Here is a 27503-nt window from a genome sequence, read left to right as displayed (position 1 = left end):
TGATGTACTAGATATATAAACAAGAGTCCCTCCCCAGTGTTTAAATCTTAATTCAATTATTATGTACATAATTCCTACACAAATTGTTAATAGCAAAGATTGTAAAGTAGAATTTTATATCAATTGGTTTATTGTTTTTACATCGGCTAACTTGGGTACCCTACATATAGAGTTCTATACCTTTACTCTTTAATAGTAAATTCGACCCCAAGCGATGCAATTGCATGTGCAATGCCGGCGAAGGGCTGCAAAATTTAAGCCTATGCTCGGCGCTTTCGGGAGAGGGGGGGGGGGTCTTTATGGTGCCACGCCTGCTGTGACACGGGATCTCGGTTTTTACTGTCTCATCCGATGGACCGCCCCTTACGACAAGAAAGGAGTACTGAGGACTCCAACCCGAATCCCCACGAAACCGAAATAATATAATCAAACTGTAAAACAAAATTGATATAGTGATAGCCAACTGTTAATGCATAGTAATACTCCAAAAGAACAATTAACTATATAATCAGCACGTAACTTACACCCAGGTAGGCCTATTTGTTTTGTTATCTCTCCCAAAGTGTTTTGGTTCATATGCAGAGATCTTAAATATAATTTTCTACAATACTCATATAATGATATATATTTATTGGTCAATATAAGATATGATTAAAACAAGACGTAGCAAGAGAAATTTCTTAAGATTATAATAGATACAACCTCAGGTTAGAAATGTGCATTCTATTTCAGATGGTTAAAAATCATCGTCATTGTTAGTAAATAGCTGACATAAAGCAATATAAGCTCCTGTTTATGTAAGATATGAACTTGTCATAGAACATAAAACATTATTCCCTAAGCAATTTTATTCATTGGTACAACAATACCTCATCATCAACAAAATAAATTTGTCAATTCTAAAAATAACATAACCTTTTCAATAGATAGTAAAGAAATGCATGATATGATTTCACCAATTACGGTATTTGAAAAAAATATTATATGTTGCCAAGTACACAATTCATACTTTAACATTCGAAAAAGAGATTAAAATTTTGAAAATGGTTTTCGTACTGTTATAAAATTTAATATCAGGAAGATATCGTGAACCCGTACATCTAATTTTAGATTTATTGATAAAGTAAAATGCTAAGATTTCGACCTCACAAGACAAAGAACACAGAAACTAAACCCAAAATCCTCAACATGAGGACAAAGGGCCAGAATCTCCTAATTATAAGGCAATGTAATACATTAATAAACAATGTATACATGTATATAATAAATAAAATAGCAAAGTGTAATCTTTTAAGTCACACCAACACACACAAAAAAACTGAATGAAATATCAGAGTAAACACTTTACTCTTGGGTATAGGTTAATCACATAAAAAGTAATTGTAGGTTCATCTCTTCGAAATTAGTTGGTCACGTCACTGTAGCTTAGTGGAGGGGCTGATGCCTGCTTTTCTTCCTGTTGCCATACACCAGCTTGTGGGGGTTGCGTAAATCCTGATGAATATTGTGTTGCATAGTTTGCAGTCGGAAATGGAGTGGTGTTAGTAAGCGGCTGTGTTGGATAGGCTGCTAGAGGGTATGTTGGTTGGACTCCCATTGGAGCTACAGAAAAGCAAGACGTTGGTTTTTATTATTAACGTAATTAATTTATAACGCCAAAGATACGCGAAATGATACACCAATAAGGCCCGATGTTTTTGTCCCTCTAAATATCTAAAGTCAAAATATATAATACCGTTCATTCTAGAACAAAATCCTATTAACTAAATGATATATCTATTCAGGTGAGGAAATGAAAATAAGTACAATATTATGGATCATTGTTGTAGAAGTTTGAGGAAATTAGTGTTGATATTAATTACTTCCAATGTTGAATTTTAAAATATTGATGCAAGTACTAGAATAATTACCAGCAGCTGTAACAGTATATGTACACTGCGAATGATAGACCAAACATTTACAGAATAATGTGATTTCACAATACACTAACTTTGATTGGTTTGGCTCGGGTTTAACACCCGTCCTTGCGTGGGTTTTCTCCTGCACACAAAGAAACATACAACCCCGGTCACCACGGTGATCAAAACAATGCCCCCGATGACACCGCCGATGATAGCTCCAACTAAACCTCCATCTGTGAGAATACATTATTGATACATCAATGAACAAGATGTGTTTGTGAAACACAAATGCCCCCGATAATGGCCAATTCCAAAAATGGCCAAGGTCACAAGGGCAAATATCTTGGTACCAGTACAAAGATCTTGTCAAAAGAAATGCTCACGTACAATATGAAAGCTCTAATATTTACCATTTAGAAGTTATGACCAATGTAAAAATATAAAATAAAGTAGGTCAAATGTCAAGGTCAAAAGGTTCAATACCAACGGAAAGATTTTGTAACAAGGAATACTCATGTGAAATATCAAAGCTCTATCTCTTACTGTTCAAAAGTTATTAGCAAGGTTAAAGTTTTCAAAAAGTAGGTCAAATTCCAAGGTCAAGGGTAAACAAATGTTGGTACCTACGGAAGGGTCTTGTCACAAGGAATACTCATGTGAAATATCAAAGCTCTATCACTTACTGTTCAAAAGTTATTAGCAAGGTTAAAGTTTCAGACAGAATGACAGAATTACAAAATGACAGAATGACAGACAGGACAAAAACAATATGCCCCCCGATCTTCGATCTAGGGGCATAAAAATAAATGAATAGAGGCAATTCCAACTTTAACATATGTGGACTGAATTCCATCAATCTGTTTAAGAAGTTTACATTGTCAGATTTTGAAAAGTAAGTCATAAATCAAAATAAGAGTAAAAAGGCTAATTTGAAAGAAGTTTGAATTTGTTGCATAGGTTTCGCCAAGACGACACGTGTTCAGTAAGAAGGTCGTACATCTTAGGAATGTTGTTTGGCATGTTGTCTTATTTCTCACTTTTATAGAAACGTCACCAGCTTTCAGTGAAGTGTCACAAATTAGGTCTAAGTTGTGAGGGTTATCTATCATTTTCAGATTTTAAATTTTTTCCTACACATAACAAACGTTGAATTTGTATACCCTTCAATGGCCTCGCCATGACCCTCGGGATCACGGTGTGAACATATGAATCTTCGGTATATTAAGATTTTCTGGTTTCTTGGTAAACAAGGGAAATACTTTTCAAACACCATTCCATTTTTACAAGTTCTTAATTACCCTCTTAGAAAACGACATGACCCTTCATTTCAACACACTTGAAGTCTCATTGCCGAAGAATTGTTTTTGGCATATTTGGCTTCATGGATTTTGGAGAGAAATTGAAATTGTGCAACCTTTACACAAAACAGACGGATGACAAATTTTGACCAGGAAAAGCTCACTTGAGCCTTCAGCTCATATAAACTAAAACGAAAAGCAATTCAACTGTGATATACTTACAGTCAAAAACTTTATTTGCAGTGACAAGTAGCTTAAACCTGGCATTTGATGTCGATTTTGAGTCACGTTTCTCGAAATTTATGTAGAAAAAATCGTCCCGAGGGCCACAGTATTTCGTGTTGTAATTCTTATCACAAGTTACACTCTGAAAGAAAATACATGCATATAGATATCCAAATTTACAATATCACATAGCAATCATACAAGTTTATATTTGATGCTATAAGATCTTATGAATTTGATGACATGAATAAATTTTCTCCTTGGATTCCGGATAAAAAACCTCTTACTGTTTCACAAAGACAAGTATAGCGCTTGGGATACTTTGCTTTGCTAAGCAATTACATCCCTCCCCATCTAAAACAAAACCTCTTTCCTCTTTATGGTCCTGTCCTATCCCCTCCATTCATTGTTTGAACAATACCAATTCACTGTACATTGTTTACTAGTACATGCGTACTTACATTGGTTTTAAACGCGTTGGAAAACATGGCTCTTGAGAAGATTTTAATATACTTGCAAATGCTGATATATTCATCCTTATGTATCCTTGTTGTTCATAGATAGAAGTGAAACATAAACAGTTTGTGATAATTGTGAAATGTTTATTTTATTTTCATATATATAATGCGTGTTTTTTCTATTCCAATGTTTAATACTTGATGTCGTTCTTTGATCTATTGTTGTGACATGACGAGGAAATTCTAAATTGGTGTTTTGCACGTTTACTGTATAAATGCATACCTTAATAGTTAATCTGAACATTAATCATATTCATTGTAGATAGTTGTTTACCTTTTGTTTCCATGAGTATGTATATTTACGTGGGAAACGGCATGATGTATCCAACACCGTGAATACATCTGTTTCAAAATAATGTTTTTATATTGCGATCCCGATCCCGATCTCGACATCATTTGTATCAAGAATTTCATATCTATCCTGTACTCTGACTTGTGTACCGTTTTCATGTTACAATGTTATATATTTTAAATGATATTATCGTATTTGTATTACCATTGGAATGATAACAACTGTATTATTGCAAATATATAGGTATTGCTATGACCTAGTTACCGAGATACGCTTGTTTACATACGGGTTCTTGATAGAGTATATATAGAAGTACGGACACCGTTACGGGTTAGAATCTGACTAGGATCTGACGGATGAGGATCGGATGAATGGGGTGATTAGAGAGTAACAGAGTTGCAATTGTATAAAGGTATTTTTAAGTAACTAATGTTACATAGTGACTAGGTTTTATTTGTATTGAAGAACATTTATCTTAAAAAGTAACTAGTGTTACAAAAATACCTGAATTCAACTTCTAAACATTATATTTAATATTTTATGATCTAAATAAATAGTTCATATTCATTGCTATAATATTAGTGTTTTCTTTTGCGTTTTTTAATTGACACAACAAATTAAACAAACGCAACAAAGTAATCAATCAACCATTGGACACCTGTTGGATTTTCATGGTTTGGTCAATTATTTACTTCTAGTGCCGTTGAGATACAGGCTTATTCATCAAATAACATTATCGTTTTTAAAATCCTTATGTATATAACACTGTGCCCTTGATTCTTCATGAACTGATTCAGAGACAATGTTGATATAAGTTATGTGACGATTCGGCTTTGATAACTTAAGGTGTTACTTATTCGTTTGAATCTTCCCTGGTGTTGACTTTCGTCATCATTTTTTCGGGTAATAAGTCCTGCCAAAGTCACGTGATTCGCCACCGTGTATAGGAGTGCTGAGATTGATAATTGATCGTTATCTTCACTTGTTCATGGTAATACATATATGTTGACCTCAGATCCATTACTCGAACAATGTACCACTCATGAACTTGAATATCGCCTACCTGTAATGTTTTGCCGCCATATGATGTTTGGTAATCTAATCTAACAGCACAGTCTGGGTCTTGGAAATATATAGGTGTGACACACACTTCATATTCATCCAGGATTTCCTTTCCTTGTCCCTCAAATGAGAAGTAGTCGCAGAGAAATCCAACTTTTTTCCCATTGTATTCGACATAGATCTGACGGTCCTCATTGACTTCTTCAAAACTAACAGAACAGTCGTCTCCAAATTCATCTGCAAGAGATTTCAAGACATGGAGATTCAACACGATATTTGATATTTTCATTACAACTAAGTTACAATATTTTAAAAAGATATATGTATTGGACTAGCTGCATCTTGACAGGACGGGTACTAGCAGACGACCATTTGATTTGCGTTTCCCACTCCTTTTGGTTTTCATACTAAAAAACTACAGGGTCGTTTAATATTTACACTACACGATCTGTAATTTTTTGTGCAGTCATGGACGTTCGAATGTTTGAGGGTATTCTAGTAGGGTGGTATTTCGTGTGTTGGAGTTCTTGTTTTAAGTTACAACAGACGTTTCGACTTTGTTCAACATAAGTAGTGCTTTCTCATTCGGCATTTAGAAGTGAGAATCACAGGTACTTTGAATATGACCTTAAAAACGGAGGTTCCGTGTCGCGGCAGGTGTTGACACGATAAAGAACCCTCAATGCTACGGCCCTGCTAAGCATAGGTCTTATTTGTGGTACTTCGTCTACAACTGCTGACGTCTTAATAGGAGTGAAAAATTCTCGACGGGACGTAAAATAATAAATCCGATATGACATTAAAAACCGAAGTCCCGTGTCTTAGTGGGTGTTGGCACGTTCACGAATCCTTACTACCACCTTCACCAATAACCATGGATTTTGATTTGTGATACTTCACCTACAGTTGGTGACATCTCAATATAAGCGGACAATTCTCGAAAAAACGTAAAAGAAGCAAAGATAATGCTCACATATCATATCATACCTTCAACTCATTAAACGATTACCTTAAAATTCTTGTATATTCTTATGTCAAACTTGCATCCTTGCCTAGACCCAGGGTCGTGATGTGAACAAACTTTAGTCTAGGATGCCTTGAAATTGATAAGACATATTGTGGCTTTGTGTTTTCGTACAAAAAGATATTTCCTATTTCTCTGTAATACTATCGGATGTCTCACCCCAGCCCAGAGAGTCACATTGTGAATAAACATGAATTAATTAATCATGTTGATATATGAGTAAAATATTCTCGAGAGGGACGTTAAACAATACTCAATCAATCAATCATTACATAAAACGATGTTTATACGGGAACTCTGTAGGTTGTACACTTATAATTCTTTAGAAGTGGGTTTTAAAGTTATTTCTCTAAGAATTCCTATGTACACTTTTGAACCACCCTTGTGGTACAACCCTGGTCTCATGATTCCAAGTTTCATTCATTTCAATCTTCAATATATAAGAAAGCTTCCATACATGGTCAGTGGTTCTTGACTAAAGAGATTAAAAGCTACTCAATTTGTACTTTTTCTTAACCTTCCGTTGGATGAAGGCATGATCTTTCATTTAAGCACACTTTTAAAGTCCTTTTACATGTACTTAAGAATGTTTTGTGTCAAGTTTGGTCGAAATCGACGTAGTAAGAAGTTCAAAATGAAGGTGAATAAAACTGGAAGGAACCGTAAGGAATAAAAGGAAGAAAATTACACCAATAGCAATTTCAGATGCATGTGTATTGTGTACAAGAATTGACATGGAAGACACCACTTACATGAAACCGTATCAATGCCTTCTACTAACACCTGACAGAAGCAGACAACTGCAATCAGTAAAATGCTGTGTATGGCTTTTGTAGAAATCATCTTGAATCCCGGTGATCTGCATAAAAATAAATCGGAATGAATGGTAATGATTAAATGGTGTTTAGCATAATCATATGTGAGGGGGCGGACAAGGGGTTCCCCTTCCTCCCTCTACCCCTTAATAGTGATAAATTGCATTTCATCTGGGTACTGAAGCACATTACATGCCAGTTTACTACCCATATGCACTGCAACGGTTATAATACATATAAATATAACAGGCTTATACGATATTGCAAATGTATTCTTTATTTTCTATATTTGTAACTTGTTCGTTTTATTCGTCAAAACACAAAGAACATCCCCACTAAACCCCTTCCTCCCAATCCCCTCCTCCCTTCCTTTCACCCTGTCTGCCCCCTCATACATGATTTCCACTTGGAATCTCAGACGAAAATAACAGGGGTTGTTGTGTTTTGTTTCTTTTTTTCTGCTTTTGGGGGAGGGGGGTTCTTGGCTTTATTTTCATTGTATTTAATTTCATATTTTTTATTCAAATCTTTCATTTGCTGAGTATTTGAATTAAATTCAAACATATAACAATATGGACATTCATAAACTACCTGGACAGATTACACTAAGGCATGCAATCGCACATTATTTTGCAATTATACACGCCCATGTTTCAATAATTTTGATATTTTAACAGACTAATTTCATACTACGTTTACTGTATATCCAATAATAACGTGCATTCTGGGTGATTGTAGTAGAGGTTCTACACTCAATGACAACGGAAGAGGTGTAACAATTTACTGCAATTAACAATAGGTCGGTGAATTGTACAACACATAGAAAAGTAAAATGGAAAATGTACAACAACCTGAAAAATGTCTGAAATTGTAAGAAAGTACACATAATAGTACTGTTGTCAAGTTGTTGGGGGGTTTTTTTGTAGTGAATTCAATATCTAATTTACAATACTACAAGTCAAAGCTGCCAGAATGTGTATGCTTTAGATATATTATAAATGCAATAAAAAAGAAAAACAACGAAAACTGTGTGATATATAAAGAATATCAATATGGTTTTTGACAAAGAGACTAACTTTGTGCCTACACATACAGTATGCACATGTAGTGTACAATATCTGTTTGTGACATGGAGACTAACTTTGTGTTCATCTGTACAAGATTTGTATTTAACACAGAGACTTACTTAATTTCCACCTGTACACTACAATATAGAGACTTAATTTCCACCTGTACACTACAATATATAGGCTTAATTTCCACCTGTACACTACAATATAGAGGCTAAATTTCCACCTGTACACTACAATATAGAGGCTTAATTTCCACCTGTACACTACAATATAGAGGCTTAATTTCCACCTGTACACTACAATATAGAGACTTAATTTCCACCTGTACAATCTAGGTATTTCAAATAGATACCTAATTTCCACCTGAACAATCTCTGGAGATTAATTTTTTCTCTACAAGAAATGGGTACCGTGCCCTTCCCCTTCTGCTTGATCCTCTCACAAACACTAGAACTAAATAACGACATGGCATTCAATTATGGCCACTACGGAGGGCCGTACAACCAACCCCCGTTGATTATCTATGAATACTTATCGTCCCCACTTCGAGATATTGTTACCCCCATGATTTTATAAAGATAGTCATCAATATAATAGTTAAGGCATGTATAGTGAAACCAACTTGACCTATTTAGCGAACCTAATCTGATACGAACCTTTCCCGTTTTAAGCGTCGATGTGTTGGGTTTACCTTGTACCCGTGACTATGATTATTTTGCAATATAGATATCTTTCTATGGCTGTCCGCACTCGACCGTAAATAATCCTACGCACTCTGAATAATTCATCGTGAAAGGTTGTTTCCCTGTAAATTTGTACATATATTCGAATGTTCCGCCAGAGACCACCCGGCTTACTCGTGCAGGTTCCTAATACCCAGGGGCGGATCTAAGAATTGCGGGGGGGGGGGCGACTTCATAAGGTAAGGGGTCTGGGGATTTTACAGATTTTATAGGGCTTGAAATAAGTCTCCTTTATTATTTTCTATCATTTTTAATAAGTGAAATTAATAAAATTACGTTTGAAGGGGTTTTGGAAAAAATGCAAGTTCTCCCAATAATTTTTTTTTTATTTAGTGAATTCATTTTATTGGGAGAACTTACATTTTTTCCACAATTCGAGAACCAGAGTGTGCCAGACCGAAGTTTATCAACACCGTAAGGACAGCTACATGTAATAGATCGTCCTAACAAATCCAAGGATATCCATTTTGAGGTATCATTAATTGAATATACACTATATAATCAACTTTGTTCCATATAAAATTTATCAAGATCATTATTTAATTTGAATACAGCTGCTGTCCATCCACTTCTTCCCCAGACCCGGTATACATTTACTAGTATTTAAAAATATTATAATTCTGGTTAGCGTTTCAGATATCCAGAATTAGAATATGTTTTTAAATGAAATAATTCGAAATATATATATATATAAGAATGTATAATTCATTGCTTTTTAACTTCAGGTGCTGCCAAGATCATCGATCTTCTGCTGTGTTCCCCTGTAGTCGAGCTGTTGGTAGCTGACTTCGAGGAGGGCTTGTCGAGAGGCGCCAAATCTGTTTCCAGTGAGATGCGGATCCAAGGATGCACCTTTCACTGGGTACAAGCGGTTTGGCGCCATGTTCAGGAGCTTGGGCTACAGGTAAAAAAAGACACGTAGTAATGACTGAGCTAGCCAATCAAATTCAAAACGAATGTACAAATATTGCTAATATTTGTACTTTCATTCATGTTCTAAAAGAAAGTCAGCAATTTGATATGACGGCATAGTGTACATAACAGCTGGAAATCTCCTGACCTTGACTTGCATCCATATTTGGTAATTATTTCCATAATCCTCTATTTCTCATTTTCAATGAAGTCATCTGAAGATCTGTTTTCTCCTTTTTAAAAGGGTCTGCATTATGCACCTGAAATAATACAAGGTAGGTCAGTTCATTCTATACAAAAAATTATGCATTTGTCACTATTGTGTTTTATCAATCCAGAAAATGTCAGTATTGAATTTCATCAATTTGGGATTGAATTTCTTCCACTAACAAAGGGAACATATTTAAGAATATGACAAACTTCTTTAACTAAATACTCACACCTTTAGATGCCAAAAATAATTGTTTTTGTTATTGCTATAAGAGGTGGGAAACTTGAAATAACAAACTGTAACAAATTGATTTAGTTGTTAACCTGTTCTAGAAGTCTGTAATTCTTCATTCAAGTTGGATGTTAATTCCGTTCAATATGAATTAGTGTGGAGGAGGATGGGTCCTTGAATACCCCTTTATAAATTCTTTTTCCATCTGGAGTCTGTAGACTACATGGTAAAATAAAGAGATCAATCTGGTTATCTTTCTTTTCTTTTTTCCACAAAACTATATTAAGAATCATTAATTTGGTACACAGGTACCACAAAATTTTCAATACAGTGAGAAACATAAATGCAAAAGTTTATTTTGGGGGATGAATGAGGGTTTCTCCAGATTGTGATCTTCTACATTTTGTTTTCTTTGAAGCTTTAGCAGGTGTGAATTTAGTACCAAATCCAAGCAGTACCAATGAGTTTGTGCAAAAGTATCACAACTAATGTTACTATAGCTCCATATTATGTACTTCACATTATGTAAAATTTGTTTTTGTAGTTAGATACAGAATTCCTGGATAATACATAAGATTTTTAAATTGAAGTGTATGAACGCAGTTTAAGTTCTCTCATAAAGAAGACAAAGAATTTGAGTTACAAACAAATGTAAAATATAATGCTAACACAAAAATAGAACACCTCAATGTATAACATTTGGCAATATATAAAAACTGTGGACTGACCCACAAATATAATTTTGGACAAGCAGGACTGTGAATCAGAGAGGAGGAGTAACTGTTGACAATGAAATTGTTAGTGATCCTCTCTGAAATCTGAAGAATATTCACAGTAAACCAAAGTAACAACAGAAACTTTAAATCAAACCTATTGGATCAAGCATAAAGTTGGCAGGTCAACATAAGAATGAGACCATGATACTGAATTATAAAATGCATAAATAGCCTTATCTACTACACAAGCAATATATACATCAGATCTTATTATACCTGTTGGCATGGTTTTGCATATTCATGAAGCATTCTATGAGGGTGGGTTTTTTTTTACCCACTATATGTTTCTTCTTTCCATATGTATGGAAAATTATCTGAAATTAAAACAATTAATGTACATATTGATACACATGTATATAATTTCGAGAATCTGTAAAATTGTATACTATAAGTACAATAAAAGCTTAAAACACCTCCATCATCGCACAAGAAAGTCATCGTATAAACTTCAGCTATAGCCTATAGTCTTATCAAAGTAAAGCACGTCATGAGATCTATATGTAATTAAAAATTGTCCAAAAATGAGTCGAGGAAATTCGATCTGAAATTGCCGGTTCGAAATAGGAAAACTGGTGCGTATAAAACTCAGTATATATCTTCACCAGCAACCCAATGCAACCCATCAATAGTAGAAAAAACGAAGTGACACGGTTAGATTTAATTTAACACATGTTGCGTTTCTTGTGTTTTCACGTATAAGCAACTTATGTGGGTCTCCCAAGTCTGTACATTGGACAAAGGACAAGTAAAGTCAGGAATACAAAAGATAAAACTTTATTAATCAAGTCGAGCATGTTGATAAAATTAACGTGGAACAAAGTTTCAAGGGATATATCCCGGCGTTGATCCCTTTCCTAGTTTTCTGGGATATAATTACTTTCCCATTTATGGGAGTTAATAAGTAACTGTATCTCAGCTTCTCCCATAGTAAAATCATGGGATATCATTAGTATATAAAAGATGTAAACTTTTGTTTCTAATATGCTAGAGCTCCCATACACTTAAGTATTATTAAAGTATATAAACTTTGCCATCAGATGTCCATCAGCTCCCAGATAAGAATCAGTTAATGATCAAAGACAAAAATATTTACCCAACGGTACTGTTGGTCACTCCCATTCATCGTTGTGGTGGGAAGTTGCTATTTTGTCAAGTTGTTACCTTCGTCTAATCGACTGTGGAACTGAATAATGGATAATGACCGACGAACAGCTGTAGCTGCGTATTTATTGACGTCGGGCTCGATTGTCATGACGTTGCGTCATATGTAAACACCCGCCATATTTGACTGTTGAAGTGTTTGAAGCAGTTGGAATACAATCGCGTGTAAGGGAGCGCTAAACGTGTTTTACAGAAGTTGTATGATGGAATTCACTGCTAGAAATCCTCGTGAAATAGATGTATCTATTAAACCATGGTTAACAATATAAATCAGCATAATATGAGCCGACTGATACATAGAGGAAATTCGGGATTTTGAGAGGCACTCTCCCGAGTTATAATGGTAAATATAAAAATGCATTTGTATTGTGTATTTGAAGTGAATTACTCATGATGTTCATGACTGGGAGTACCTCACCAAACATTTACTTTCTTTAGATATTAGGGTATGCTCCGGGATGTGTGCTACTACATTCGTAACACACACATGAAAAATATGCGAGTTGACAAATCACCTACTTGCTTGAAAACAAAGGGATAAGACTATAGCAAACAACCGTGTCACATGGAAAACCAAGTATTATACATTTCCTCAGGTCTGTCTCTGGCAATTAATGACATAAAATCGAAAGTGCCACAGCTAATTAAGCCATGATACGCTCATTTACGTACATTCCCATTACTTACCATTGAGTCCGCCATATTGGATTTTGACCTATGGAAGAATCCATTCGACAGTAAGTGCCTTGCCTTCGTGCTTGCACATCGGAAGGCCTTGGGAACCAGGCTAGGGTCTTTGTGGGCTAGTCCGAGCGTCAATCGTGGTCAATGTTTTCAAGTAGAATTTTCTGTTGTAATAAACACTCAAATGAGCTTGATTTTCTTCATGTTATAGCTTTATCGCTTGTTTTTGTTTTCTTTTTCTTTTTTACGGAAATAGCTTACGCGATTATCGAGCCCAATCAAATCTTTTTTCAAAGACAACAAACTAATGATACTTAGTATCTTTTAGCTATCGATATATATTTTGCCCTAGACTGTTTATATTTATTTTTTTAAAAATCACAATTTTTTGGTACATTGTACTAGGAAACAACACACAGTGGTTTCCACTTTTATGACAAAAAATCATTTACTAGATATATAAATAAGAGTCCCTCCCCAGTGTCTACACATCAATTGAAATATTATGTACATAATTCCTACTCAAATTGTTAATATCATATTTTTCAATATATTTACCTCGCCTGGGCCCACTTGAAACCAGAGCCCCCCCCCCCCCCCCCCTCCCTCGCTCCATCAACACAATTTCTCCAAATGCCGCCATATCAAATCAAAAACTCGCATATAAGACCCTAACTAGTACAATGTACTTGATATATTAGGAAGAGAGTCATGTGATAAAATTTCAGATAAACTGGCCAGTATTTGCATTATATATGACAATGGATTTGATTTACACATTGACCTACAGTTCTTTAGAATAGATCCATGTTATACCACAGACCTTCGGGCATGGATAATGCACCCTCCCCCTTATTTTTTTCTGATATGGGATCAACACATTCATTTTCTTTTTATACGTAAGTTTTATAAATATACATTAACGATTATCGAAATCTCTGTTACGAATCTCGTTATCGATGATGACATTTCTTACAATCGCTGAAAATGTGACTTCTTACATTTTTATACAATACTCAATGTATATTTATAATGCATAAGAAAACAAGAGGCCCACAGGCCTTATCGGTCACCTGAGTACTAATGAAAAGTATCACTACTCCCAAGGGCTATGGAATCTAGAAAAAGTCCTGTTCTGAATATCTAAGCTAAATTCTAATGTTCAGCTACAGTATTAAAACTTCAATGCTCTCAAAAGTGCATACACTGATGAAAATGTTTTAAAAATAATACAATAGGTGTGTTACATGTAACATTAAAAGATATGACTAATTTGGACCCATCCTAGAGTCAAAACCCTGGGTTATAAAATTCACCATTTTTGTACATCCTTTTTTGCTATCCCTAAGTATGCATTTAGATTTGATACTGTAACAGTATCATCAAACTTGCAAATAAATACTGTATACATGTACTAAGCTTGGCCCCACCCTGGGATCATCAAACAATTTTGGTAAAGGACCATTTAAATATCCACTAGTTTCAATTTATTATCAATAACACTAATAATAATAAATAATAATAATAAAGCCTTTATTTATCCAGGATTACATATTTAGCGATAACGCTAGTTTTCAATATGATCCTGCATATAACATACATACAGACAGATCTTAGTAAAATAAACACAGATTAAAAGAAGTAGAATACATAAAGGCGATGTAATTTAAGTATTTACACATACATGTAAACACTATATAGTCAGTTTGATCCTGCCCTGGGGTCAGAACCTGTACCCTGGGATCATACAATTTACAATTCTGGTAGAGCCCTTCCTTCTCTACAGCATTATACATTTAGTTTGTCTTAAATATGTGCGGTTGTAGAAAATTTTGAAATTTGGTAAATTTTGGGCAGTTTTTGCCCAGCCCATAAAGCTCCAGAGATGCAGGAATCGCTGTTACCGGTATATAAATGTTTCTTTAATTTGATGTTCGAACCATTATATTTCCGCACCAGAAAAGCTTTCCGGGAATACCTGCAGTTTTTGCCCCTGCGTGGCATATCTGATGTGCTTTCAATTCCATTTAATACCCATTCCAATCAAAAATTAATACTTCTATGTGTTATACAATTCTTATTTTCCTACTCAAAACATCGCTGGGGGGGGTCTCGTATATTACATAAAAATTAACATAAAAATTGGTGACGTCATCAGTTTAATATCGAGTTTTCCGTTTAACATATTACAGCTGCTGTGGTAGATAAAGAATAACAATGGTCATTTTCATAAATGGCACATTCTCAAATACCAGATTTAGTATTTTGGTGAATTTTCTTGACAGGGCAGATTTTGGCTAAACCCATACCTTGTTCTTTACAGTTTATGTCCCCCTTGTTCCAAAGATGCTTCATACCAAAATTGAAAAGAATTGAAATAGTATTTATCAAGAAAAAGTTAAACTTGGCTGTTGTTCACACATTTAATAACTAACCATTTTGGCCCCACCCTGATACCAAAACCCCTACCTCTAGTTTCATCAAATTTACAAATATAGTAAAAGACTATCTGCTCTTTCTAAATATCCATTTGGTTTCAATTTAGTATCAATGGCACTAAAGGAGATGTTATTTAAGTGTTTTACACATAAACACTTTATACCAAGTTTGACCCAACCTGGCGTTAGAACCCCTACCCCGGGGGTCATGAAATTTACAATTTAGGTAGAAGCTTCCTTCCTCATCATTACTTTACACTCACGTTTTCTGTTAGATGTCCAGGAGTAAGGAAGAATTTTAAAGAAATACATCAATTTTACAGTTTTCGCCCCAAAATTAAGGCCCCTTGGGATGGGGGCATGTAATTTACAATTTAGAGTACTTGGTATCCTTACATGTAACCTACAGGTGTTACATACCAATTTTAGTTAAGATTGGCCCAGAAGTTTCTGGGAAGAAGTTTTTCACGGACGATGCACTACAATGGACGCAGACCAATCGCAATAGGTCATCAGAGTGACTCATGTGACCTAAAAAGGTGTGTAGAAGGTTAAGAAGGGGGATTGCATGATCCATCATGCCTTAAGTGCCTGTGTATACCACTATTGTGATCTCACCACGTGCGACTGCTGGTGAGATATCGAGCCCGAAACGTACGATTTAAAATAAGCGACAGATTAAGTCGTAAAAACAGGTAGTGGCAGTTCTATCGCCAAACGCTCGGCATCAGGTGTAGTTGTCACGGGTCCTCGGAGATGACCATAGAAACGAATATCCCGTGTCATAGTAGTTGTGGCATGCTATTAGCTAAAGAATCCTCACTGCTCAATGGCCGTAGGGCCGAGCATAAGCCTAAATTTGAAGCCCTTCACCGGTATTGGTGATGTTTCCATATGAGTAAAAAATTCTCGAGAAGGGCGTTAAACAAGATACAATCAATCCCGGGGGATCCGGGTTAGAATGGGTCCTCAGTACCCAAATGGGTGGTCCTTTGGATGAGACTGCAAAAACCGAGGTCCCGTGCCACAGCAGGTGTGGCATGAGAAAGATCCTTCCCTGCTCATTTGCTATAAGCATTGATCATAGGCCAAAAGTTTGCAGCCCTTCACTGGCAATGGTGAAATCTTCATATGATAAAAGATTCTCGAGGGAGACGTTAATCAATCATTCAAATCTAATTTAGAGGTAAATCAAAGTATATATAGCCAGTGATTTTTTCCAGATATTCGAAAATGTATTTATACCAAACATACCTTATAGTGTTTCACCAATAAATACTAAAGAATATTAGAAGATTACGTTATTGCTAAACGCTGTGTGGAATTATAAATAGTATTGAATATTTGAAAAAACCACAACTAAGACATCAGCCTACTTGTCATGAATTTGCAGAAAAATACGTTAATAAATTGAACTCAAAATTCACGTGGGCAGTCTGCTGGACGTGGTTGGTTGTGCATTGTTTACGTTCCGCTCGAGAATTTTTCACACATATCGATACGTCACCATTGCCGGTGAAGGGCTGCAAAATTTAGGCCTATGCTCGGCGCTTACGGCCTTTCAGGAGAGAGGGATCTTTATCGTGCCACACCTGCTGTGACACGGGACCTCGGTTTTTGCGGTCTCATCCGAAGGACCGCCCCTTACGACAAGAAAGGAGTACTGAGGATTCCAACCCGAATCCCCACGAAACCGAAATAATATTATCAAACTGTAAAACAAAATGAATATAATGATAGCCAACTGTTAATGCATAGTAATACTCCAAAAAAACAAAAACAATTAACTATATATTCAGCTCGTAACTTGCACCCAGGTAGGCCTATTTGATTGGATATCTCTCCCAAAGTGTTTTGGTTCATATGCAGAGATCTTTTGAAAATAATGTACTACTCATATAACGATATATATTTATTAGTCAATATATGGTTAAAACAAGAGTGGCAAGAAAAATTTCTTAAGATTATAATTGATACATCTCAGGTTAGAAACCTGCATTCTATTTCAGATGGTTAAAAACCATCGTCATTGTCAGTAAATAGCTGACATAAAGCAATATAAGCTCCTGTTTATGTAAGATATGAACTTGTCATAGAACATAAAACATTATTCCCGAAGCAGTTTTATTCATTGGTACAATAATACCTCATCATCAACAAAATAAAATGGTCAATTCTAAAAATAACATAACCTTTTCAATAGATAGTAAAGAAATACATGATTTCACCAATTGCGGTATTTGAAAAAACATTATGTGTTGCCAAGTACACAATTCATACTTAAACATTCGAAAAAGAGATTAGAATTTAATGATTTTCGCATTGTTATAAAATTTAATATCAAGAAGATATCGTGAACCCGTATATCTAATTTTATGTTTATTGCTAAAGTAAAATGCTAAGATTTTCGACATCATAAGACAAAGAACACAGAAAGTATACCTAAAATCCTCAACACGAGGACAAAGGGCCAGATTCTCCCAATTATAAGACAATGTAATATATTAATATACAATGTATACATGTATATAATAAATAAAATAGCAAAATATAAAGCTATGTTAATAGATCTCTTAATTCACTCCGACACACACAAAAAAAAGAAACCTAAATGAAATATCACTTTACTCTTGGGTATAGGTTAATCGCATAAAAACAAAGTAATTGTAGGTTCATCTCTTCGAAATTAGTTGGTCACGTCACTGTAGCTTGGTGGAGGGGCTGATGCCTGCTTTTCTTCCTGTTGCCATACACCAGATTGTGGGGGTTGCGTAAATCCTGATGAATATTGTGTTGCATAGTTTGCAGTCGGAAATGGAGTGGTGTTAGTAAGCGGCTGTGTAGGATAGGCTGCTAGAGGGTATGTTGGTTGGACTCCCATTGGAGCTACAGAAAAGCAAGACGTTGGTTTTTATTATTAACGTAATTAATTTATATTACGCCAAAGATACGCGAAATGATACACCAATAAGGCGCGATTTTTTTGTCCCTCTAAATATCTAAAGTCAAAATATATAATACCGTTCATTCTAGAGCAAAATCCTATTAACTAAATGATATATCTATTCAGGTGAGGAAATGAAAATAAGTACAATATTATGGATCATTGTTGTAGAAGTTTGAGGAAATTAGTGTTGATATTAATTACTTCCAATGTTGAATTTTAAAATATTGATGCAAGTACTAGAATAATTACCAGCAGCTGAAAAAGTATATGTGCACTGCGAATGATAGTTCAAACATTTACAGAATAAAGCGATTTCACATTACATCCTTCTAGTCATTAATCCATTGATCATACTAACTTTGATTGGTTTGGCTCGGGTTTAACACCCGTCCTTGTGTGGGCTTTCTCCTGCACACAAAGAAACACACCACCCCGGTCACCAAGGAGATCAAAACAATGCCCCCGATCACACCGCCGATGATAGCTCCGACTAAACCCCCATCTGTGAGAATACATTATTGATACATCAATGAAAAATAAATGAATAGAGGCAATTCCAACTTTAACATATGTGAACTGAATTCCATCGATCTCTTTCAGAAGTTTACAATGTCAGATTTTTAAAAGTAAGTCATAAATCAACAAGAGTAACGCAAACGGTACATAATACGCTACATAATATGAAATGCTTACATAGGGTGTTTTTCTTGTGCTATAATTTGTATAACTTTGCTTCAGATATTATCAGCCATCATGAGGCTGTGACAAACTTTCATATGAACAAAGGGTCTTAACTTAAAAATCTAGATTTCCTCAAAATGGACCAAGTTCAACAACCTGTAATTTTTTTCAAAAATGGAAGAAAATCAAAATCTTTCCCCAGATGCACATCTTCAATACCCATACAAACACTCCACAAAATAAGATGACCCTCACTTGAAAACTGTGGGAGGAGTTGGGCGGACAAATTATGTACCCTCCATAGAATATTAATTTCCAAATAGACCAAGTTCAACAACCTGTCATTTTCTTACACATTGTAGAAAATCAAAATCCATCCCACATGCACATCTTCAATACCCATACACACACTCCACAAAATAAGAAGGCTCTCACTTGAAAACTGTGGGAGGCGTAAGGTGGATAAATTATGTACCCTCCATATAATAATTATATCCAAATAAAGGGGCAAAACTCTTGGGGAAAAGGTCGAAATGGATCAAAATTGCAGTATGGTCTAGAGTGACCCACAAAGAAACTACACTGCAAGTTTCAGCATATGTGAAAGGGAAATGAAATTATGAAGAGAAAACCTCGAACGGACGGACGGACAGACATTGCTGTACCATAATACTAAACGTCTAAAGACGGGCGTATAAAAACTGAGTAACAAGAGGCCCAAGGGCCACATCGCTCACCTGAGTCACCTTGACTCATATTTAAAGATTTTCCCTATATATTTATATCCAAAACTTTGATCCCCCCTTGTAACCCCATCCTATTCCTGAGAGCTATGATTTTAACAAAGTGAAATGTGACATATGTCAGAAAGCTTTCATGTAAATATCAGCTTTTCTGGCTCAGTGGTTTTTGCGAAGATTTTTAAAGATTTTCCTTATATATTTGTATGTAAAACTTTGATCCCCTATTGTGGCCCCAAATCAAACCCCGGGGACCATGATTTGAACAAACTTGAATCTGCTTTATGTCAAGATGCTTTCGTGCAAATCTCAGCTCTTTTGGCTCAGTGGTTCTTGTGAAGATTTTTTCCTATACATTATAATTTAGTATGTAAATAAACTAAGAAGAAATTAAAGCAATTCAACTGTGATATACTTACAGTCAAAAACTTTATTTGCAGTGACAAGTAGCTTAAACCTGGCATTTGATGTCGATTTTGAGTCACGTTTCTCAAAATTTATGTAGAAAAAATCATCCCGAGGGCCACAGTATTTCGTGTTGTAATTCTTATCACAAGTTACACTCTGAAAGAAAATATATACATATAGATATCCAAATTTACAATATCACATAGCAATCATACATGTTTATATTTGATGCTATAAGATCTTATGAATTTGATGACATGAATAAATTTTCTCCTTGGATTCCGGATAAAAAACATCTTACTGTTTCACAAAGACAAGTAGCCCTTGGGATACTTTGCTTTCATGAGCAGTTACATCCCTCCCCTATCTAAAAAAACCTCTTTCCTCTTTATGGTCCTGTCCTATCTCCTCCATTCATTGTTTGAACAATATCAATTCATTGATTCCTAGTACAGGTGTACATGTACTTACATTGGTTTTAAACGCGTTGGAAAACATGGCTCTTGAGAAGATTTTATATACTTCCAAATGCTAATATATTCATCCTTATGTATCCTTGTTGTTCATAGATAAAAGTGAAACATAAATGGTAATCAATCAACCATTGGTCACCTGTTGGATTTTCATGGTTTGGTCAATTATTTACTTCTAGTGCCGTTGAGATACAGGCTTATTCATCTAAAACATTACCTTTCTTTAGATCCTTATGTATATACATGTATGTAACATTGTGCCCTTGACTCTTCATGAAGTAAAACTGTAAAACTTGTAAAACTTATACGGTACCAATTTCGATGCACTACCATTCAAACTGTGTCTATACCGATTCAGAGACAATGTTGATATAAGTTATGTGACGATTCGCCTTTGATAACTTAAGGTGTTACTTATTCGTTTGAATTTTCCTGGTGTTGACTTTCGTCATCATTTTTTCGGGTAATAGGTCATGGCAAAGTCACGTGATTCGCCACCGTGTATAGGAGTTCTGAGATTGATAATTGATCGTTATCTTCACTTGTTCATAGTCATACATGTATGTTGACCTCAGATCCATTACTCGAACAATGTACCACTCATGAACTTGAATATTGCCTACCTGTAATGTTTTGCCGCCATATGATGTTTGGTAATCTTATCTAACAGCGCAGTCTGGGTCTTCGAAATATATAGGTGTGACACACACTTCATATTCATCCATGATTTCCTCTCCTTGTCCCTCAAATGAGAAGTAGTCGCAGAGAAATCCGACATTTTTCCCATTGTATTCGACATAGATCTGACGGTCCTCGTTGACTTCTTCAAACCTTACAGAACAGTCGTCTCCAAATTCATCTGCAAGATATTTCAAGATATGGTGATTCCACACGATATTTGATATTTTCAAGTTACAATGTTTTTAAAAGATATTGTGCTAGTTGCATCTTGACAGGACGGGTACTAGCAGACGACCATTTGATTTGCGTTTCCCACTACTTTTGGTTTTCAGGATTTAAAGAATGTTTATTGTACTTAAGAAGTACAGGGTCGTGTAATATTTACACTACACAATCTGTAATTGTTTGTGCAAAGGCATGGACGTTCGAATATTTGAGGGTATTTTAGTAAGGTGGTGTTTCGTGTGCTGGATTTCTTCTTTTAAGTTACAACTGTTCCTAACGGTTTTACAACAAATTCAAAACCAACAGACGTTTCAACTTTGTTAAACATAGGTCGTGATTACTCCTTCGGCATTTAGAAGTGAGAATCACATATGACCTTAACAAGAGGTACATGGGCCACATCGCTCACCTGAGTCACCTTGGTCCGTATCTGAAAACTTTCCATATATATTTGCATGTAAAACCTTAGTCCCTATTATGGCCCCAACTACTCCTGGAGGCCAAGATGTTTGCAAACCTGAGTCTACACTACCTCAGAAAGCTTTCATGTAAATATCAACATCTTTGGCCCAATGGTTCTTGAGAAGAAGATTTTAAAAGATTTTCCCTATATTTGTATGTAAAACTTTGAACCCCCTCCCCCACTTTTGGCCCCATCCTACCCCCCAGGGGCCTTGATTTGAACAAACTTGAATCTGCACTATGTCAGAAAGTTTTCTTGTAAATATCAGCTTTTCTGACTCAGTGTTATTGAGAAGAAGATTTTAACTGTATATTTGTATGTAAAACTTTGATCCTCCTTTTGGCCCCATCCTACCCCCGGGGGCCATGATTTGTACAAACTTGAATCTGCACTATGTCAGAAAGTTTTCATGTAAAAATCAGCTTTTCTGGCTCAGTGGTTCTTGAGAAGAAGATTTTTAAAGTTTTTCCCTATATATTTGTATGTAAAACTTTGATCCCCTCCTGTGGCCCCATCCTACCCCCGGGGCCATGATTTGAACAAACTTGAATCTGCAATATGTCAGGAAGCTTTCAGGTAAATTTCAGCTCTTCTGGCCCAGTGGTTCTTGAGAAGAAGATTTTTAAATGACCCCACCCTATTTTTGCATTTTTGTGATTATCTCCCCTTTGAAAGGGACATGGCCCTTCGTTTGAAGAAACCTGAAAGCCCTTCACCCAAGGATGCTTTTGGACAAGTTTGGTTCAAATTGGCCCAGTGGTTCTGGAGAAGAAGTCGAAAATGTGAAAAGTTTACAAACGGACAGACAGACGGACGCCGGACAAAATGTGATCAGAAAATCTCACTTGAACCTTCGGTTCAGGTGAGCTAAAAACGGAGGTCCCGTGTCGTGGTGGGCGTTGGCACGACAAAGAACCCTCAACGCTACGGCCCTGAGCGCTAAGCATAGGTCTTATTTGTGGTACTTCGTCTACAACTGCTGACGTCTCAATAGGAATGAAAAATTCTCGACGGGACGTAAAATAATAAATCCGATATGACCTTAAAAACAGAAGTCCCTTGTCTCGATGGGTGTTGGCACGTTCACGAACCCTCACTACCACCTTCACGAATAACCATGGATTTTGATTTCTGATACTTCACCTACAGTTGGTGATATCTCAATATGAGTGGAAAATTCTCGAAAAAACGTAAAAGAAGCAAAGATAATGATGCTCACATATAAATTTGTCATATCATACCTTCAATTCATTAAACGATTACTTTTAAGATTCTTGTTGTGTAATCTTATGTCAAACTTGCATTCTTGCCTAGACCCAGGGTCGTGATGTGAACAAACTTTAGTCTAGGATGCCTTGAAATTGATAAGACATATTGTGCCTTTGTGTTTTCGTACAAAAAGATATTTCCTACCACTCTGTAACGCTATCGGATGTCTCATCCCAGCCTAGAAAGTCAAGTTGTGAATAAACATGAATTAATCATGTTGAAATATGAGTGAAATATTCTCGAGAGGGACGTTAAACAATACTCAATCAATCAATCATTACATAAAACGATGTTTATACGGGAACTCGGTAGGTTGTACACTTTTAATTCTTCAGAAGTGAATTTTAAAGTTGTTTTCTAAGAATTCTGCGTACACTTTTGAACCACCCTTGTGGTACAACCCTGGTTTCATGATTCCCTTCAATATATAAGAAAGCTTCCATACATGTTCAGTGGTTCTTGACTAAAGTGATTAAAAGCTACCTACTACTCACTTTGTACTTTTTCTTATCCTTCCATTGGATGAAGGAATGATCTTTCATTTAAGCGCATTTTTATAATCCTTTTACCTAAGAATGTTTTGTGTCAAGTTTGGTCGAAATTAGGGCAATAAGAAGTTCAAAATAAAGATTAATAAAACTGGAAGGAACCGTAAGGAATAAAAGGAAGAAAATTACACCAATAGCAATTTCAGATGCATGTGTATTGTGTACAGGAATTGACATGGAAGATACCACTTACATGAAACCGTATCAATGCCTTCTACTAACACTTGACAGAAGCAGACAATCAGCAAAATGTTGTATATGGCTTTTGTAGAAATCATCTTGAATCCCGGTGATCTGCATAAAAATAAATCGGGATAAATGGTAATGATTAAATGGTGTTTAGCATAATCATATATGAGGGGGCGGACAAGGGGTTCCCCTTCCTCCCTCTACCCCTTAATAGTGATAAATTGCATTTCATCTGGGTACTGAAGCACATTACATGCCCGTTTATTACCCATATGCACTGCAATGGGTTTAATACATATAAATATCACAACTTTACGCAATATTGCAAATGTATTTATTTTCTGTATTTGTAAATTGTTCGTTTTGTCTGTCAAAACACAAAGAACATTACCACTAAATCCCTTCCTCCCACCATCTCCTCCCTTCCTCTCACCCTGTCCGCCCCCTCATACATGATTTCCACTTGGAATCTCAGAAGAGAATAACAGAGGTTGTTGTGTTTTGTTTCTTCTCTTTTTCTGTGTTTTGGGGGAGGGGGGTTCTTGAATTAATTTTCATTGTATTTAATTTCATTTTTTTAATACAAATCTTTCATTTGCTGAGAATTTGAATTAAATTCAAACATATAACAATATGGACATTCATAAACTACTTGGAAAGATTACACTAAGGTATGCAATCGCACATTATTTTGCAATTATACACGCCCATGTTTCAATAATTTTGATATTTTGACAGACTAATTTCATACTACGTTTACTGTATATCCAATAATAACGTGCATTTTGGGTGATTGTAGTAGAGGTTCTACACTCAATGACAACGGAAGAGGTGTAACAATTTACTGCAAGTAACAATAGGTCGGTGAATTGTACAAAACATAGAAAAGTAAAATGGAAAATGTACAATCTGAAAAATGTCTGAAATTGTAAGAAAGTACACATAATAGTACTGTTGTCAAGTTCAATTTTTTGGTAGTCAATTCAATATCTAATTTACAATACTAGAAGTCAAAGCTGCCAGAATGTGTATGTTTTACATATATCATAAATGCAATAAAAAAGAAAAACAACGAAAACTGTGTGATAGATAAAGAATATCAATATGGTTTTTGACAAAGAGACTAACTTTGTGCCTACACATACAGTATGCACATGGAGTGTATAATATCTCTTTGTGACATGGAGACTAACTTTGTGGTCATCTGTACAAGATTTGTATTTAACACAGAGACTTACTTAATTTCCACCTGTACACCACAATATAGAGACTTAATTTCCTCCTGTACATTACAATATAGAGACTTAATTTCCACCTGTACACTACAATATAGAGACTTAATTTCCACCTGTACACTACAATATAGAGGCTTAATTTCCTCCTGTACATTACAATATAGAGACTTAATTTCCACCTGAACACTACAATATAGAGGCTTAATTTCCTCCTGTACATTACAATATAGAGGCTTAATTCCCACCTGAACACTACAATATAGAGGCTTAATTTCCACCTGTACACTACAATATAGAGGCTTAATTTCCACCTGTACACTACAATATAGAGACTTAATTTCCACCTGTACACTACAATATAGAGGCTTAATTTCCACCTGTACACTACAATATAGAGGCTTAATTTCCTCCTGTACATTACAATATAGAGACTTAATTTCCACCTGAACACTACAATATAGAGGCTTAATTTCCACCTGTACACTACAATATAGAGGCTTAATTTCCTCCTGTACATTACAATATAGAGGCTTAATTCCCACCTGAACACTACAATATAGAGGCTTAATTTCCACCTGTACACTACAATATAGAGGCTTAATTTCCACCTGTACACTACAATATAGAGACTTAATTTCCACCTGTACACTACAATATAGAGGCTTAATTTCCACCTGTACACTACAATATAGAGGCGTAGTTTCCACCTGTACACTACAATATAGAGGCTTAATTTCCACCTGTACACTACAATATAGAGACTTATTTCCACCTGCACAATCTAGGTATGTCAAATAGATACTTAATTTTCACCTGAACAATCTCTGGAGATTAATGTTTCTCTACAAGTAATGGGTTCCATGCCCCTCCCCTTCTGCTTGATCCTCTCACAAACGCTTGAACTAAATAACGACATGGCATTCGATTATGGCCACTACGGAGGGCCGTACAACCAACCCCCGTTGATTATCTATGAATACTTATCGTCCCCACTTCGAGATATTGTTACCCCCATGATTTTATAAAGATAGTCGTCAATATAACAGTTAAGGCATGTATAGTGAAACCAACTTGACCTATTTAGCGAACCTAGTCTGATACGAACCTTTCCCGTTTTAAGCGTCGATGTGTTGGGTTAGCCTTGCACCCGTTAATGTGATCATTTCGCAATATAGATCTTTCTATGGCTGTCCGCACTCGACTGTAAATAACCCTACGCACTCTGAATAATTCATCGTGAAAGGTTGTTTCCCTGTATATTTGCACTTGTACCATAGTTTGGCGTGCTTTCTTTTGTTAAAAGTGTGGGTTATCTGTACATAACCCACACTTTTCTTCAAACCCCGCCCACATTCTCGAAAGAAAAAAACAACATCACTGTCCATTGTATGACGTTCCTCCAGATCAAAATTGCACATATCAAACAGGGATAACTGACTGGACTAAGTTCTCCAAATACATTATAGATATTCGCACTGAATCTCACTTAAACCTTGATACAAGATAATATAAACAGAAAAATGCATGAATATGGGTTCTGAGAATTTTATTTGAATTTTTAAATTTTAATTCTTAAAGCCAATGCCGGTACTAAAAGTCGGAGAATGCGTAAATGTTAAATAAAAATATCAAAACCAACAGTCCAAACATTTATATGCACTTTAAAAACGGCTTTTTAAAAACAATTAATGAACATACATTTTTCGGTGATAGTAAAGTCATTATGATAAAAATATATGGTGTACAAAGTGTAATTTAAATACATAACAATTGGCATCATATTGTAAACAGGCGACCGTGCTTCCGAAAGCCATAATAAAATATAACGAATAATAGTAAAGTATGGTACAAGTCACTTACCCCATATAATATTGTTGATTATGTGCAGATACCCGCTGGGCGTGGTCATAATGACACTCGGGAGCTACGCTCCCTCGTGTCATTATGACCACACCCATCAGGTATCTGCACATAATAGCTACGTTCCCTCGTGTCATTATGACCACACCCATCGGGTATCTGCACTTGTATCATAGCTTGGCGTGCTTTCTTTTGTTAAAAGTGTGGGTTATCTGCACATAACCCACACTTTTCTTCAAACCCCGCCCACATTCTCGAAAAAACAAAAACAAAACAACATCACTGTCCACTGTATGAAGTTCCTCCAGATCAAAATTGCACATATCAAACACAGATACCTGACTCAGACTAAGTTCTCCAAATACATTATAGATATTCGCACTGAATCTCACTTAAACCTTGATACAAGATAATATCGTC

General features: G+C 35.6%; 1 protein-coding gene and 1 long non-coding RNA gene across 3 annotated transcripts; both read right to left on the bottom strand.

Annotated features, from left to right (window-relative positions):
- Positions 1-615: 615 nt before the first annotated feature.
- LOC125656135 (uncharacterized) lies at positions 616-9012 on the bottom strand. Its single transcript, XM_048886729.2, has 6 exons — positions 8865-9012; positions 7073-7179; positions 5298-5533; positions 3422-3566; positions 1991-2134; positions 616-1602 (listed from the first exon to the last, which is right to left on the bottom strand). The coding sequence occupies exons 2-6, from the start codon at positions 7161-7163 to the stop codon at positions 1403-1405; spliced, it is 816 nt and encodes a 271-aa protein (XP_048742686.1). The 5' UTR covers positions 7164-7179; positions 8865-9012; the 3' UTR covers positions 616-1402.
- Positions 9013-17263: 8251 nt separating this feature from the next.
- LOC125656131 (uncharacterized) lies at positions 17264-26487 on the bottom strand. 2 transcript variants are annotated; one of them, XR_008797071.1, is made up of 6 exons: positions 26329-26487; positions 23993-24093; positions 21237-21472; positions 20152-20296; positions 18670-18813; positions 17264-18250 (listed from the first exon to the last, which is right to left on the bottom strand). It is a non-coding gene; the product is annotated as an uncharacterized LOC125656131 (long non-coding RNA). The 2 variants fall into 2 exon arrangements; XR_008797072.1 differs by lacking the exon at positions 26329-26487 and adding an exon at positions 26037-26055.
- Between the last annotated feature and the right edge of the window lie 1016 nt (positions 26488-27503).

The sequence above is a fragment of the Ostrea edulis genome, chromosome 7 (genome assembly GCF_947568905.1).
Source record: "Ostrea edulis chromosome 7, xbOstEdul1.1, whole genome shotgun sequence".
Taxonomy (NCBI): Eukaryota; Metazoa; Mollusca; class Bivalvia; order Ostreida; family Ostreidae; genus Ostrea; species Ostrea edulis.
The sequence above is the reverse complement of the archived record's forward strand: the minus strand, read 5'-3'. Positions and strand labels throughout refer to the sequence as shown.